The sequence below is a fragment of the Pteropus vampyrus genome, unplaced genomic scaffold (assembly GCF_000151845.1).
Source record: "Pteropus vampyrus isolate Shadow unplaced genomic scaffold, Pvam_2.0 Scaffold152, whole genome shotgun sequence".
Classification (NCBI taxonomy): domain Eukaryota; kingdom Metazoa; phylum Chordata; class Mammalia; order Chiroptera; family Pteropodidae; genus Pteropus; species Pteropus vampyrus.
This window is the reverse complement of record NW_011888933.1, coordinates 4,118,897-4,136,937: the sequence shown is the minus strand read 5'-3', so window position 1 is coordinate 4,136,937 and position 18,041 is coordinate 4,118,897. Positions and strand designations below refer to the sequence as shown.

General features: G+C 41.6%; 1 protein-coding gene and 1 pseudogene across 1 annotated transcript in view; one reads left to right on the top strand and one right to left on the bottom strand.

The window, feature by feature from the left end:
* The first annotated feature begins 2,198 nt into the window (after nt 1-2,198).
* Nucleotides 2,199-18,041, top strand: part of PARD3B (par-3 family cell polarity regulator beta) — a 948,153-nt gene continuing 932,310 nt past the window's right edge. The window contains exon 1 of the mRNA XM_011369686.2: nt 2,199-2,907. Within this exon, the coding sequence (XP_011367988.1) occupies nt 2,788-2,907 (120 nt within the window). The 5' untranslated portion in view covers nt 2,199-2,787. The remainder of the gene's footprint in view (nt 2,908-18,041) is intronic.
* Nucleotides 7,357-7,475, bottom strand: LOC111745357 (annotated as a pseudogene).

Sequence of the window (18,041 nt, the reverse complement as noted above, 5' to 3'; positions counted from 1 at the left end):
AGAGCAGGAGCTATTTATTATCTGAGCAGAAGGGAGGACTCTGGAACGACTGTGAAGGAAAAAAAGAAAAGGTATGAAGCATAAAGAACGGTAACCTGCAAAGTTATTTCATCAGCTAAAATTTTGCTCTGTACCATTCTACATGTCCATAGAATATCCAATATTAAAAGTAAGGGTCACATATTATTTATTTATTTGTTTGCTCTACTCAGTTGGTGCTTCCTATGCAAGATCAGCATAGCAGTTACTGAAGGCTCTGGAGTCACGCTGCCTAGATTCTAATCCAGCTTCTGCTACTTTCTAAAAATGTGGTCTTAATGACCCTTGGCCTCAGTTTCCTCAACTCTCTAATAACTAAATTACCTCTCTTGTAAGATTATTGTAAAGGAAAAGATATATAATACATAGTGCATTTCTGTATATATATTTGTACATATGTAAGACATTTTTCATATATCTTTATTATATATGTATACCTAAAACAGTGCCTGGCATTTGTCTGAATTAATAATGTTCAGTAGAATTATCAAATTCACTGTTGTTTTATAGTTTCTATTTAGCTTCCCTGTAGACCTTGTCGTCCCTACTCTCTGGAAGCTCCATGAAAAGAAACTTACATTTTGTAGTGGCTACATATATTTTGTTGTCTCCCATATGATTTAGTGGCAGGCGAATCAGGTCTGGATAATCACTGTTGCATTCATCTCACCAGAGGGAAGGTATATTTCTCAAGCTTGGATGTGCAAATCCTCACCAGAAAAAGTTTACTGGTGCCTGAGATGGCTGGCTTTAGGCTGTGTAAACCTGGAACACTGGGAGTGGCCACCTTTGTCCCCTTTAGGGAGGTCCTGCCTGAAAATCACCAAGACCCTGGTAAAGCCAATAAATGGAGAGAGGAGGCCCTTGAGGACATCATTTGAATTTCAGGTCTCAATCTTGCCTCAAAAGAGTGCCCTGGACTTCATACTAAACCACATGTAAAATAAATAGATTTGACTGAGTGGGGGAAATAGATTCTGTCTTTATTTAAATTAGTTTGTATTGGATTTGCTACCCAATTATATTAATATATTTTCTTCAAGTCGACTTGGTCTGCATGATCCTCTTTGATGCCACTGACCTTAAATAAGGTCCTCTACATAGAACACAACCAATATCTACTTATTGCATGTATGGATGAGCTAAAAAATTTGAAACTCTCAAAGTCCAGGAGCCCATTAATTTAATCTCCTGCACATTATCATACTGTCCTAGGCAATTCAAGTTCAATGTAAGTGTATCTTATCTTGTTGTGGAGAAACACAAGATGTAGCCCTGAGGATCATGTTGGATGAATGGGACTGCTGAGAAGACCTCTTGGGGAGACCAGGGATTTAGCATCGGAAGAACTAATTTCCTTTCAGCATAGCGAACTCCATGGTCTATTCAGTCTCTTAACTTCGCTGAACACCCTTCTTCAATCATAAAATGAGAAAATATTATTTACGCTACAGGGTTGATGTTAGGCTCAAAGAAACTCACTGATGTGTGAGCTAAGAATGATACAAATATTACTTGTTGAATCCCTCCTCCCTATTTCAATTTATGATACATACCTGCCAAATCATGGACCTAAACGTTGTTAAAATGGTTTTCCCTGTCAGATACATAAGAGGCACATTTCAGAAGAATATATGTAAGTATATGCAATCATATCTGAGTCTGGGGTGTGACTTTTGGGGGAATACTCAATGTCCTCTGTCAAAAGAGTGGTTCCATTGCCACATTATCCCCAGGAATCCCTTCCGTTTTGCCATTTCAGGGCTCCAAAGGGCAGATGCGATGCTGTGCTTCAGACTCTTAAGAGACCCTTTGCCATCCCTGTAGCTGACTACCTGTGAGCAGCCACTCCTTTGGGTGCTTTTTGTGGGCGTGGCGAGAAGCACCTGCTCCCGGGCTCTCCTTGAATCTTGCTCCAATCCCTTCAATTTAAGGGTGTAGCTCTGTAGTCTCCTAGCTATTCCCTTAGGTGTGCTTTAGGAGATCCGGTTTCAATCCCCGGGTGGGTAGCTCTCAGGTCCCGTTACAATTCCCCAGAGCTCTGTGTGTGTGTGTGTGTGTGTGTGCGGGAGGGACAGAGCCAGGGAGAGACCGAGTGAGGGGACGAGACTCCGGGGCTCCAGTTACCGCCCCGCACGGCCCCCGCCGGGCGCCGCCGAGTGAGCGGCGGGGCCGGGAAGCGCCGCGGCCCCTTTAAGAGCCGGGCCCAGCCGGCCCGGGGGCCGCGGGAGTCCAGAGCACCGCGCGCCGCGGAGGAGTTGCGACCGGCGCAAAAGTTTCCTCCCAACTCCGGCCCCGCGCGCCGCCGCCGCCCACTCCAGCCCCGGGCCTGGGGCCGATCCGCTGCTGCCAGGGCCAGGGCCAGGGCCAGGGCCAGGGCCAGGGCCAGGAGGGCCAGGGCCGGGCCGGCAGTTTCACTTTGGTGCGCGCGGAGCTGCAGACTCGGCCGGGCCCGAGCGGGAGTAGGAGGCGGAGGAGGAGCCCTGCAGCGGTGCCGCCGCGTCCCGGCCCCCAGCCACCTGGGTGGTAGCCCTTCCCCCTGCCGCCCCCTCCCCGGCTCCCGCCCCCTGGAGGCCGCTTGCCCGGGCGTAGGGGCGCTGCTGCGAGCCCCGAGTCCAAAGGGGGCGCCGGGGAGAGGCACCCCGGGTCTCCAGGCCCGCCGGTGGTGGACGTCCCCCGAGAGTAGGGGCTGCACCCGCGGGGCCAGACACCTGTTCAGCAGGCCCGGCGTGGTCGCCGGGGGCCAGGATGAAAGTGACCGTATGCTTCGGCAGGACCGGCATCGTGGTGCCCTGCAAGGAGGGCCAGCTGTGCGTCCGGGAGCTCACGCAGCAGGCGCTGCAGCGGTACCTGAAGACCCGGGAGAAGGTGAGCGCCGCGCGGGGGTGGGGAGAGGCGCGCGCGGGGCGGGAGTGGGGAGTGGGGGCGCGGCTGCCGGGTGGACTACTCCAGAGCGCATGGAGACCAAGGCACCTGCTAGGTGTCCCGAGGACCCGGTAGCAACCTTCAGGGGACGTAGGGCACCCAGGCGCCTTGATTTGTCACACTACCTGTAGCCACAACTTTTGAATGTTACTAATAGAAGTGACCTGGGAGTCTTTGGGCGTTTGTGGGACTTGCTTCTCAAAGGGCGGTGGGGGGAACCACAGAATGGGAATCCCTTGGGGGGCCATTAGAAATGCAGTCTGGCGTCCTGATCCAAGCCCACTGCCTCCCAGTCTGCTTTTAAACACTCTCCTAGGTGATTGAAAGGACCACTGGAGTTCACTCTTAGAAGTTGTTTGAGGGAATTGTTCTTAATGGAACCCTTGGAGGTGCTACTGACCTCAGGTGTGATTTTTGACCCGCTAAGGCCAGCCCCACTTCGGCTTCTTGGAGTTAGAAAGATGATTGGTGCAAGTTACAGATACTGGGAAGTTGTGACTGATGGGGCCCCTGGAATTTCAACCTCGTGAGCGGCCCTCCCTAAGAGATTTGGGGAGGGACTTGGGTGGAAGGATGTTGTTTGCTTATAACAACTAGTCTATATTTCGAGTGTTTATAGTTTAGTGCTGCACATTCTATGAGCATTTTTTACGCATGTGGACTGTGTCAAGTCCTGGATGACTAGTGAAATGACGGCCAGGACTGTCCCCAACTCTGTTCTTGAAGTCAGAAACAAGTAAAATTAAGTGAAGCTCAGGAAGAGTGTTTTTAAGTGTGGAACGCATGTTCAGAAGACTTAGCTGGACACTAGAACTCAACAGGTGTTTGGGTAATATACTGGGCCTCTGTGTCTTCTTCAATAGAACTGTTAAATGAAGGCATTGAAGAGCACCTTTTTTTATTTTTTAATCCTCAGATGGAACATCTTGTGTGTATGCCCCAACCCTCCTGAAACAGGACAAGTCATAAACTCTTCCTTTAGAGGACAGTGGTTCTCTAAATATTTGTTCTCATGCTTTGAGAACTGTAGACATAATGTGTTTGCCAATTTATTGATGGGAAGATGTAATTTCTTTAATGTCTTATAGGTTATCCAAAGCATACAAATAATTTTGTTTCTTCCAAATATATAATTTAAGCCTTTAAGAAAATCTCTGCACCTCTTGTGCCTCCACTAAGAATTATTATACAGAAAAAAATTTCTACTTTGAATAAACATGTGTTTATGTTGTCTTGAACAGTTAAGGGTTTGAGAATAGTATAGTGAAAGGTCTATAAATATATTAAATATAATACCTAAAGCTGAACTCTTTACTAATGGAATTGAGGTAGAGGAGGGAAAATAATCAAAATGGCCTATAAAACTATATGAGTATCTACCCTAATTTTTTTCCATTGTTACAATAGCATGTGCTCTTTATATTGTATAATTCAGTTAAACTGAGATTTGCACAGTAACCAATTGTCTTTGAAGTTATATTTCACTAACTTCTGAAAGTAAGCTATGGTTAATAGTAACAACATTATTCTAGACTAATTATTAAAATAGATCTTATTGAATAGGTTTTACTGAGATGATACATCATTTTTATTTTTAATGCATTAAAAATAATTTATGCTCTAAAATCTTGTATATTTAGAAGTTTACTACATGGGACTGTCCAAGGAACAGAAGTAAACTATAAGCTTATAAATAAAATACAGGGATAGATGATATTTAATACATTGTAATTTGATCTTAAAAGGTGTTAAAAAGCTATTGCCATCCTGGATTGAAAGCATAATTTATAATATCACAGAACCCATAATATAATTGTATTGATCCAGTTTACTATTATTACCAGACATTACATTTTTCTGTTTACATTTATATATTAGTGAATGTGACATTTAAAAGTCATCTGCAGTTTATAAATCCTCCCTCCCTTCTTTGGCTTTTAAAATCTCAATTTAATAAGTGGCAAGTGATATTTTTTCCCTCTCCAAATATTCCTCTCCTATAGTTTCATTTTAAATAATGTCATAATCATAGTGAGGCCTAATATTAAATGGTATTCCTAATGGAACAAAAATGTCAAGAAATACTCTGACAAATTCCGTGCGTTTATCCATCGAATTTAGAAAATGATGGGGAAAGACAGGAAATGTCAAAATTGAATTTGAAAAACAATCTGTAATAAATTCACTTTCTTTAAATCAGTGAAAACAATTTAAAAGGCTCATTTTCCTGGACAGCAAGATTTTAAACCGTACATGAATAATAATAACTAACACTAGTTGTGCAGGCACTGTTCTAGGAGCTTTACATGTCTTAAACGACTTACTCCATGAGGGTTGGTGTTGTTATTCCCATTTTACAGATGAGGCGGAAAGAGACACAGAGAAATGATTGGTATGTGGTGGAACTGAAATTTGAACCCAGGAACTGTGTCTCCAGGTCCTTACACTCAGTCATTAACTGCACAGCCCAGTAGGTTATTATGCATTTGAATTTACTCACCTTGTTTATATTTTAAAGTTTGTTTTAAAAAGACCATTTCCTCTAAAAACAGCTACAATAACAACCTAAAGATAGCTATTTTGTTTCTTGCAGAGAGATGGACATCCATAAGTTTTTCTTGATTATATTTTACAGTACAGATCTACATGTTATAAGGGAGAAGTCTAGTTTCTGAGGCAAATATTGCAAGATTTATAAATCAAGTATCAAAAATGTTCCTCAGTCTAATTACAAATGGAAATATGGGCAAGATCTCTTATACATCCAGGTAGAGACTACTGTACAGAAACAAATTTGGTGGGAATATGAATGTAAATTAAGTCGATTTCTTACAGAGCCTTGAATAATTTAGATGAGAGAAAGGCAGATTTCAAGATTGAGGATAGACTTGACGCTACTAAAGTTGGGAGGGGAAGTGAAGGCCAAGGAGGTCATTCTGGAATTTGTGGGCAGCATCAGAGAAGTATCCACTTCCTGCTGGGATGAAACAAAAAAGACTGGTATTTGTGGAATGTGGGGAACCAGCTGAATCAGCATCAGATAAGGACAGAAGTAGGTAGGGTGCTGAAGATACTGAGAAAGACTTTAATTATGTTCTGAAATCAGGGAACTTTGAGGTTCCTACTTCCTCCCATGCCCTCCCATTTTATGAACTCTACTGGGGAGGTGAATAGACTAATAGGCAGGAATTATGGGATCACTTGTCTTTGGATTCTGGTTGTTTATCAGTGTCCTAGGCTCTAAATCCAATTTAGTTAAGTAGTTAGTGGAGAGGATATTGTTGTCTTAAGTAGTCAAGATGGGCATCACTGAGTAATTAGTTAAATTTATCATCAAAATTACATGTCACAGGTGAAGGGGTAATCGAGCCATATCCTGCAGGGGCTCTCAACCCTGGATGATTATCAGTCACCTCTAACTTTAACATTTAACATTTAGACAGTGCAAATGCCTGAGTTCCTTTCTCCAAGATTCTCATTCACTGGGTTTAGAGTGGGGCCTGGAGACAGGTATTTTACAAAACATTCTAGGTGATTCTAATACCCAGCCAGGGTTGAGAACCACCAATATATGTATGACCACTAATCTTGGTATCACTGAACTCATTTGGTTTTAAACTCTTTTCGTGACAGATATTGTGTCTTAGGCATCTATAGACCAATCTGTTTTTAGGAACTGTCCCTTTACTCCTACCATGAATGAATTCTCTCAGCAGGTGCTCAAATTATTAAATCGAACGTTCATTATATATGTACTAGATGAGGTTGAAGTGAATAATGAAAAGACTTGTTTAGTAACGAGTGTGTAGTGTATTGAAGAGTTGAAATGAATGAGATAACATGAACATTGAGTACATGGGATAATGGGTGTGCTGGAATTTTTCAGAAGCTGATTTGTGGATCTGACTATGAGAAACTTTTTTTGTGTTTGTGAAGAAACATTTGATAGACTTTTCAAAATAAATCTCTTCTGTGTTCAGATAGTTTGAATAATTTGTTTGTTTTACAAGTTGAGACCAGCTTTCCAGATCTGAAGAAGAGTAATGACTCTATTCCTTGATTAATTATGGGATCAGAATCCAAGAGAATTTTTACAGTAATGAGATCTGATATGATATCGTATGGGACTAGCCTAGAGGAATAGGCGAGCACTCTTGAATTCCTAAACTTTTCAATTTTTGATGCTTTGTTTTGATATTTTAAGGTTTCTGTATGCATAAACCAGGACTAGACTGGATTCTCAAAAATCCTTTTCAATATATTGGGCACAGACTTATTTGAGTGCTTTATTTCCTATTCAGTTCTCTCCTAATGTGTAGACTAGATATTCTTCCCACCATGTGGCTAAAGCTGACTCACTATCAGCATGGCATTAACTTTTTTTTTTTTTTAAGCCTATAGCACTTGGTCTTCCTAGGTGGTCTCCCATCCAAATACTAACCAGGCTGGACCCTGCTTAGCTTCTGAGATCAGATGAGATCGGGCATTTTCAGGGTGGCATGGCTGTAAACTTAACTTGGTTTTGGTTCTGCTATGTGACTTGCATTGAGCAACCTCTAAGTTGCCTCTAAACGCAAGGCTCATGGGGCCTGCGATGACCCACAAATGTGTATGTGCATGTGTGTGTGTTTAGTTCTGTTCAGTATTATATTTTGACTTAGTTTCGATTTTTACATATTTTGAGATTTCACACAAAAATCCAGATTTCAGTCTTCTTTTGGGGAAAAACAATATAGAAGCTCTGACAATACTGAGCTTTACTTTCCCACATAGCAGCTATCAGTTGGAGCTGAGACACCTCTTTTCTCTTTAGAAAGAATCATTAATGTTCTAGTCTCTATTATTGCCTCCTCAAAATGAGAAAGTCATTATCTTCATGCTTAACTTTTTGCTCTGTCTTTATTTTCTTACTTATAGCCTAGTTAATGCATTGCTGCTATTTGGCCTGCTGCTAGGCATTTGAGTTTGTGATCTTGGGACCTCTTCCTCCAGTGTATAATCCAGTGACCCACATGTAGGGTTTGCTGACCAGGATTTGGGCTGCAGTTTAGTTCATCTGAGTTAATTGCCTTGTGTGGGATTGGGAGTCTCAGTCTGGAATTGTAGTTTGGAGAATTGTGCTCAAGTGGCTGAGTTAACCAGGTATTCATTCCCAGGGCATTTGTGCTATAGGTCCTCTTTGAGGAAGTTGGGCAAATGATAATGTCACATTCTTATGAGTCAATGTTTTCTGAGAAAATTGATTATTAACAACATCTGAGGAAGTGTATTCAACATGCAGAAGTTCGGGCCTCTCTCAGAAAGTATAAAGCAGGGCAGCCCAATAGAACTTTCTGTGATGATGGAAATGTTCTGTGTCTGTGTTTTCCAGTAGGACACCCTCTAGCCACACATGGCTGTTAAAGACTTCAAATGTGGCTAGCGCAACTGAGAAACCGAATTTTAAATTTTAATTAATTTAGTCACAGTGGCTTACCGTAATGGACAGGTCAGGTCCAAAGCTCCTCCGATGATTTCTCAGCTACTTTTAAAGACCACTGGTCTAGAGCTCAGATCCCAGGCAGCCTTTCACCGGTAGTGTTCTTGTAGAATCGCTGTCTGTTCTGTTGAGAACTTTGCCAGCAGAAGGGAGTCTTCATTTATTCTTTGGTAGCTGTAGGCAGAGAGAGAGCCTTTAAAATCTTAAATCCTCCACCTAGACGTGAGTAAAAATCAGCTGAATTGTAGAATAAGTTGAGGTATGTACCTCTGATGCAACAGCTTGCAGTATACATTTTCCATTTTTGGTTTGGTATTGGGTAAGTGGTGGACTAAAAAAGAAGTGGTGAACAAAAATCTAGACATTTTCAGTGAGATTTAGAGGCTTCTGGATGAGCTTATCCAGTGTTATGGTTCCAAATATTATTTCTTTAGTGCCAGTCCAGAACTCTCCCCTTAACTCCAAACCCCGTATAGAGCAGACTCCTTGACACATTTGCTTGGATGTCAGGTAGGTAACTTAGCATGCCACGAACTGAACTCCTGATCTCCTACTCCAAATCTATCCTTCCCACGGTTTTCCCATTTCATTAAATGATAGTGCCATCTTTCTAGTAGCTCAGGCCAGAAATCTTTACAATAACCCTTGAATGACCTTTTCCTCTTATGATCTGCCTACAATTAATCTGCAAATCAGACTGACTGTGCTCTCACAGTATATCCAGAATCTGACCACTTATCTTTAGCTTTTCTGTTAGCATGCTGGGGCTTTTCTAAAACTTTTTAATTATTATTATTATTTTTTTAATGGACTTTAGTTTTCCTGTTTCTGCCCCTGCTACTCTTCTCAACAGAAAAGCCAGAGTGATCATTTAAAATTCTAGTTGGGTGTCATGTCATTCATTGTTCTACTCAGCATCCTCTAATGGCTTCCATCTTTCAAATGGACTGTAAAGCGCTACACAATCTGGCTATCTGTGCAGGAAAAGTTAACGTAGCTGGCCTGCAACTGCTATCTATCCATAGGCCTATTTGTAAGGCTGGGCCTTGACTAGCATCCAGGAACTTAGATTTGCTGAGAGTTTCCACTGTTCCCTGAAGGGAAAGGCTCACTGTGCCAAAACTGTTTATACAAACAATGTGGTTTATACTGAATACTTTCTTTTTTTTCTTTTTTTTTTTTTTTAGAGGTCTGGAAGTTTTGTGCACACTCAGTAGAGAGTTCTATGTCACCAGAGCTCAGTGAAAACCTCAGATGCTGAGTCTCTAATGAGCCTTCCTGGTAGACAGCATTTCATGTGTGTCATCAAAACTCATTGCTGGGAGGTCCAATGAGAGAGGACCCTTTGAAGCTTGTGCCCAGTTTCCTCCAGAACGTACCTGTGTGCCTTTTCTCTTTCCTAATTTGCTTTATCTCTTTTTGCTGTAATAAATCAAAGCTGTGAGAATGACTGTATGCTGAGTCCTGTGTGTCCTCCTAGGGAATCATTGAACTTGGTGGTCTTAGGGACTGTGAGACACTATCTCTTACTATTCAGCCCTCACTTTCACCCTTCTCTCACTCTCCCCCAGCCACACTGATAATCTTGGCTGTTACTTAGATGTGCCAGAGAGGCTCTATCTCATGTGCTACTTTCTTTGCCTGAAACATTCTCCCACCATTATCTGGCTCCGGTATCTTTTCCATCGTAAAAGATTGTTTCCTTCTCTATGCAACCTGACCACACTATTTATAATTATAACCCTTCCAACCACTCTCTGTATTGCTCTTTCCTGCTTTATTTTTCTCCATAGAACTCATCCCTCCCTACCGTGCTGCTGATTTTAACTCTATTTATTGTACCTTTCCCCCACTAGAATGCTAGTTTAATAAAAGTAGAATCTTTATCCATTTTGTTCATTGTTGAACCCCTAGCTCCTACAAGAGTGCCTGGTACATAGTAGGCTATTGATAAATTCCTTGTTGAATAAATATTTCTTTTACCACATCTCCATCACCATGTGTTACAGTTATCTTTTGCTCCACTATGTAACTTAATATTATATTCAACAATACGTGGAAAAGACTCAGTGAGATGTTTCCTAGGTCTGGAATATTCAGGATTGGCATTTCCATTTACATGTCTGGTGCCTCAGCTGTGATGGTTTGAATAGCTGGGGGCTGGCTATAATGGCTCACCTGGGGGCATATGTCTGGAGCCTTGGTTCTTCATGTCAGCTGGGTTCCTGGGTTCTCTTCCACGTAGTCTCAGCATCTGATCATCTTCAGATGGCCTCTTCCCTTGGCCTCTATAAGCACAATAGTGAGACTTCACATGGCAGCTCAGGGTTCCAAAGAGCACAAAAGTGCTAGCTGCCAGGTGCTGTTAAGGCTTAGACCTGCAACTGGCGTGATGTGTTCTGTTCTGCCATGTTCTACTAGTTAAAATGGGTAACAAGTTCAGCCCATATTCAAAGGAAAGAATTACACAAGGAGCCAAACAACAGTAGATATAGTTCTTTGTGGGGGTGAGCACCAACGCAACAGGTCACATTGCCATCAAGGCGATAGGAACGTGAAGCTTAATCAGTCACTTTCTGGTTTTGATGTTTCACAGCCTTCTAGGAGATGAGGCATACATGTGAATGAGCCAGTGGTATGTTTGCTGAGACACAATTTAGATAAGGAGTGCTCTTTCAAATAAGACACTGAAGTTGTTGTGAAACATGATGAGGAATTTGCCAGGTGGAAAAGTGTGGTGAGGCATTCCAGGTGGAGGGAATACAAGGAGAAGGCATCAGCTGCTTGAGGGCGTTGTGAAAAGTCGAGCATAGCCCAGGGAGGAGGACTGCTGCACAGACTAACCCGGACCAGATTTTGAAAGCCCTCGGGTGCCACCCTGAGATATTTTCTGGCCTTGTTAATGTAGTTTCGGTTTTATTACAAGTATATTTACATTTTACTAAATTTGCACGAGGCTAAAGGAATTTGTAAGAACTTAAAAAATGGGGAGGATTTTTGAAAATTAGGATCTTAAGGCCTCATCACCAGCTCACTTGGTTACTCAGGTTCTCACCTTTCCCAGATAAAGAGCTCTCAACAAGATGATCAAGATCTCCTAGCTAAAACCCATGGTTAATTTTCAGTCCTAATTTTTATATAATCTTTTAAAACTCTCTGTCCTCACGAACTTTCCAGGATTTTAAAACGTGTCTCTTCACAGTCTTTGCAAGTTCTCCCCACATCGTTTCCTTGTGTGGTTGTGCATCAGGGTTCTTTCTGGCCTTGCTCTCAATGGGATCTCATCTGGTCCATGGCTTAAGCCACCCCCAGATACACACCGCTAGCCCTGAATTTACTATAGACCCCAATATCAATCTGCCACCTTGATGTTCCACATTCACTTCAAGCCCAGGCTAGTCCCTGTTTCTGGTGTCGTCATTCGCCTGGTAGTTTAACCCAGAAACCTGGAAATCCTTCATTCCTCGCTGACTCTTCCTCTATTACATTCCACCATCAGTCTAGTCGGTTAGAAAATTCCTTTGGTTCGGGTGATATCTCTTAGATCTGCTTCCAACGCCAAGCCATGCCATTGTTCATTTCTACTGTGTGGAATTGCAGTAGACTCCTACCTGGCCTTTCTGCCTCTGCTAGCTCCCAATTCCTGCAAACCATTTTCCCTTGAGGACCTTACAGCTGCAAATCTGATCATGTCTGGAGTACTGCTGGGGATATTTAAATAGTTCCCCATGGCTTTTAGGTGAAAATCTAAGCCTTGCTTACCTAGTCAGTATCTTCTCTTGTCATTTCAACCCCTTTAAATTCCTACATGCAATTTAGTGTTCTTTCATGCTTTCCCCCACCCCAAGTAAATCCTGCTCATCCTTTAAGATGAGGCTCCAGTTTCCCTCCTCCTTCTCTTTCCCCCTCATTCCTGTGTTCCTAGTGCTCCTATGCTTGTGCTTTCATTTTGAAAACTACATCTTACATTATACTGTTTATTAGTCAGGCTCTGCTAACTTAACAGACTACTCCAAATGACAGTGGCTTATCATAACAAAGTTTTCTTGTTCTGGGTTGGAGGTGGGGCTCTGACCCGTACAATCGCCTGCTTGCTGTTGCCTTTGGCCTTGGAGTTTTCTGTAGACCACCTGCATGGTGTTGACTGATGAATAAAGACAGTATGGAGGATGCCTCAGGAGGCTTGGGGCCTGGCCTAGAAGTGGCAGATATCACTTCTGCTAGCATTCCACTGGTGAGACTCGCCATGTGCCCCATCTAGATGAAGTGTGCTTGGGACAGTAGTCTACTTGGCTGTGCTGCATACCGAAATCATTTTGTCTTCCCTACTATACTGTGAACTATTCAAGAACAAAGAGTGGGCCTTTTTTGTTTTCCTTTCCTGTTTTTAGCAAAGTATCTGATGTAGAGTATGTATACCATAAATGTTTGTTAACTTCTATTAAATTTCCCATTCCTTTCTTTTATAAACATGGGAATGATCTTGTATTCAACACAATGTTTTATAAGTTTGGAATCTTTATATGTGATATGAGTTTTGTTTTTTTTTTAACAAAAGTCTAAATGCAACTTTTGTCTTGATTACTTTCAGATACCTCCCCATATTCACATTTGCAGCAGGCAGCAGTTTAGTGGTCCATTGTATCTGCCACACTGATTGTCTTAAATAATAGCTTCAAATTCTGACAGGTTGACTCACTTCTCAGATAACTGAAACTGAGAACTCTGTAGTTCTGGACTTTTAACGACAGAACATTATGTTTCTGCTTCATGAAGATATGTGCCATGCTGATTCTTACATTTGAACAGTTTTTGATTTTTCAGTATTCTCTTCATTACTTTCATGTTTATTTTAAAAATGATTCTGGATTATCTCAATTTGGAAGGATTCTTTGATTTTTGAGAGGCACAGTATCTGTGTGTGAGGGGCTGCCAAATTAGGTCTGCCTCCCATATCTGGGCTCAACCATTTTTCTGAAGATTGCTGGACTCTCACTTTTTCGATCTCAATGAGATGGAATTGTGGATACCAAGAGATGGCTGGTTAAAAAGGTTCACTCAATTTAGTCTCTATCAGATGCAGGGCCAAGTAGCATCCAGATAAATATGCTTGTCCTCTGCCTCAAGGTGAGATTATTAAACTAACCAGGTGGTTCTGGGCCCTGGAGGGGTCCACTTGGTGATGCAGGCAGATAACAGAAGAGATGCCACAACTCTTGGCTAAGCCACTACTAGCAAAGCCAGAGAACCATATGGATAGGGAAAATGATCAGACCCATTTTATTGCCTCATATGGACAGAAATTAAGGGTTCGTGGAGAGCTCTAGTAATAGACTTCTGATATCTCTTTAGGAGAATTTAGGGTAAGTTTTGCCACCATTCTTGTATAGAGACATAACCGTAGAAAGGTGACCTTTAAGCAACACAGGCTTTTGACAAGGGATATATAGATATAATTTGTACTCTTTCCTTTTTACAGATTGGTGGCAGAGATATTGGGATACTTGACTTAAGAATGATGGGAAATTACTGCATCACATTAAAAAGTATGTCCTGTATTCAGTGAGGCCTTAGTCATATCTCCATAGTGGATGCTTTCCTGTGGTTGTCTATAGCAATCTAGCAATCTAAATGTCACTTCAGTCACTTGAGAAGATTTAGAAAGTGGTCGTGAGTCAAGCATTGTGTTTTGTGCTGGGGATATAGAATAAAATAAAGCATGGTTCCTGACTCTATCAGGCTTATAGACTAAGAAGGCAGAGAGAACAATGTGAATAAACAAAACAATGTGGTAGTGGGGCCCTGGAGTGGTGGACAAAGGGAGCAATTGACTTTGACTTTGCTTGGAGTGGGGAAGAGATGGGGAAGTTGCGTAAACTTCACTGAGGGAGTTAGGCAGGTTTTCAAGGATGAATGGACCTTTGCCAGTTCGGTAAGGGGCAGGGGAAGGGCTTCAGGATGGGGCAGGGGAGGGGCAGGGGAGAGAAGCAGCCTGCTTCTCAAGGTAAACAAATGATTACTTTGGGTAAGGGAAGGGGAGAATATTATGGAAAATTTCCCAAGTGTGATTGTGTAGAGAATGACGCTGTTAAGGTGAAGGGAGGGTCAAAGCCAGGAGGCCTTTGTTATGACTAGCTAAAGAGCTTGAGGAGTCTGGGCAGGGTGCTGTTAGTGTGTGATTTGCCCTTTTGTATTACGTGCTTTGGAGAACGGAGACAGAGGGAGAAACTGGAGGTAGAGAAACTGGTCCACGCCCCTGCTGTGGGAGTGGAGGTTAGATATAGTGAAGCAGAAGAGGAAATGGGCTTTGAGATTTTGGGGCAAAGTAATCAGACTTGGGAGTTCACTGTCTGTGAGTGGAAATGGGGAGAGGAAACTATGAGGTGTTTGTAGTCACAAGGCTACGCCTGTGTCTTTGTCTCCAAGGCCTGGAGACACAGAGACAAGTAATCTTTTGCATCATTTGTTTGGCGTTGGATTAGAGCCTTGATTCAAGATTGAGATTTGAAGGCAGTTGTGGGAAAATGTGGCACCCAGAAATAAGTGTTCAGAGTAAGTTGATGAATGCATGAACTGTATCGGTGGCTTTTTTCAGACTCATGATAGAGATTCACAGTGGCTAGAAGTCTGCTTTCGCTCCTCCAGACATCCTCTTGACCTTTCTCCGTGTCCCTCTGTGACCTAAAAGGTTGAGATGTGTGGACTCTCTTGCTCTGTGGCTTCTAGTTGGGGAGGCCCGAGCAGGAAAACAGGGTGGTCAGCTCCCTTCCTGCCAGGTCACTGGAGGTTGGCTGCCTCTCTTTACCAAAGGTCATAGCTCCTGTCTAGCAACCCTCCCCATTCTCCTTTTTCCACCATATTGGCATCTGCTCCTTTCCCTGGCCCCTTGGGTCCTAGATGATGGCAAGGGCTCACCACCTTTAAGAGCACTATCCCCTAATGTTTTCCCTTAACCTCGTTCAAACCTTTATAAATAGTTTCTTTATTAAACTCCTAAGTGCCTAACTTGAGTGAACCATCTGTTTCCTGCCAGGGTTTGGACTGATAAATACAGTAATAATAGATTTTCCTTCATGACTCAGTACCCATAACACATATACAACTGTAATAAAAGTTGCATGAGGGTACTTATCCTTACTATGAATGATGCCCTCTGATATTTTTATTCTTTTTTTTTTTTAATTAAAAAAAAAGTAGTTGGGGCATACTAAATTGATTTTACTAATAGGTTAGAATTCACAGTTAGAAAACCAGTGGGGCTACCTGATGTTTGGGGGACAGTGGATGGGTCATCAAAAATCTCCATAGTGCTAAGAACTCAATGTTTTATGGATTGAGATAAAGTCTGAGACTGAAGGTAAATTCCTGAAATCCGGTATGTGTTATAAGTGTGTAAATGAATTTTTCTATAGATTATAATGCCAAGTACTTAATATATGATAAGACTTGAATCTAGACACTTGTGAATGCCCAGCATGTGAACTAAGAGTCGTCTTGGTCTAGAAGTCTGGGTGGCTTGATAAAAGTTTGGAGAAATTGAAAGATTTTTACTCGCTATCCCATATTTCTTTTGTCATGACATAGTAATAGTATTGGTAACTTTAAATGTTAGGTTCTGGATTACTTCCTTTTGTAGCAAAGAGTTGAGGAAATGCAAGATGGATAAATAATCCTTGTCTCTATATTTAAAGGCACATTTATAGAGATTCAGTGGGATTGAGTTTTGACAGTAGTTTTAATCAGAGACATTTCCCCAGAACTTTATAAAAATCTAACTGCTCTTCAGAAATTTCTAGTTAAAAGATTTTTTTTTTAGTTGCTGCAACTAGATTTTCATTTCAGATCTTCCTTTGGTTCCACTTTTGTCTGTGGGTGAAGAGGGAGGGCTAGTTGGAAACGTGATTATGGATAGTGATGTGTCCTTTACTCTATTGCTGTATTAGTTTTCTAGGGTTGCCAAAGTGCAGTAAACTGGGTGGCTTAACACAACAGAAATGTATTCTCTCACAGTTATGAAAGCTAGAGGTCTGAAAAATCAAGATGTTGACGGGGTCACACTCCTTTCATAGCCTCAGCTCGGTAATGAGCCTTCCTTGCCTCTTCTAGCTTCTGGTAGGTGGCCTCGACATTCCTTAGCTTGTGGCAGCATAACTCGGCCTCCATATTTACAGGGACATCTTCCCTCTGTCTCTCTATATCCTAGTCTCTTCTCTTCCGATAAGGACACTAATCGTATCAGGTTAGGGCCCACCCTAATGACCTTACATAACTTGATTATATCTGTAAAGACTATTTTTAAATAAGGTCACATTCACAGGTACCAGGGGTTAAGACTTTAACATGTCTTTTTTTCTTTTTTGGGAGATACGATTCAGCTCACAACCAATTGCTATTTAGTTTAATGTATTTTCCCCTGCTTTTACAGAACGAGACATTGTGCAAATTCTGTTGATTCCCTGCAATATTGCTCTTTAATCCTCATATGTATATATATATTTTAGGTTCAAAATGGTTCAGGGATAACTCGCTTTCCGTTTTATTGAGAAACAAAGGTATTATGGTCTGATGTCACTTACTACTACCTTTTCCACTTAAACATTTTGGTGTCTATATTCTTGTTCTTATCTGACTCTTCAAGTGACCTTTTTGAGACTCACATTTGTCCTAAATTTCACCTCATCCCCTGTCCTTTGTGGTCTGGCTTCATTAAGCATTGATTGAAGCCCAGTGGCATGTCTGAAGTGCATTCCTATTTAGTCTATAATTAAGTTAGCCTGGAGAAGGCAGGAGGGTGAGTGTTTTCGAGCACCTGTCATGTGCCATACAGCATGGTCCCTTTCCTTCAGGGCTTTATAATTCAGTTGGAGAGACATGTATACCTACTGAAAATGACGAAGGCAATAACCAGCTGTCAGGTGAGTTCTCTGGGCATTCAGAAGAGAGAGAGCTCACAATAGGTGGGCATGGCCACATGTCAAAAATGGATAGAATTTAGATAAATGGAGGAAAGAAGGAGAAAGTGTGTCATGAAGCAGAGACAAAGGAAATAGAAATACTGCAAGAGTTCTCACATTTATTGGTTCTAACACCCCTTTCAAACTCTTCAATTTAGAGGACTTGAGAGAGCTTTTTATGTGGCTTATACCTATTTCTACTTAGCATATATTAGAAATTAAAACTGACAAATTAAAAATACATATCTAATTGATTTAATATAACAATGAGCCCATAACAAGTCAAGATCACTCATTGTCATGTAAAATAACTGTTTTACAAAATGAAAATTTAGCGAGTGGCATAGTGTAACATTTTTTACAAACCTCTGATGTTTGCTTATTAGCTGGATTCTCAAATCTGCTTTCTCATTCAGTCTATTTAATATGTTGTTGTGGTTGAAATTTATGAAGAATATCCTGCCTCACATAGATATGTAGTTGGAAGAGGGAGGAGCATTTTAATAGCTTTTCCAGATAATTGTAGATATACTTTCTGTATACTATATGTAAATCCAACAATCGATAGTTTATTTCTATCTTTCTTTCTCATACATTATATCACAATTTTTGTGGGTGAGGAACCTGGGAACAGCTTAAGCTGA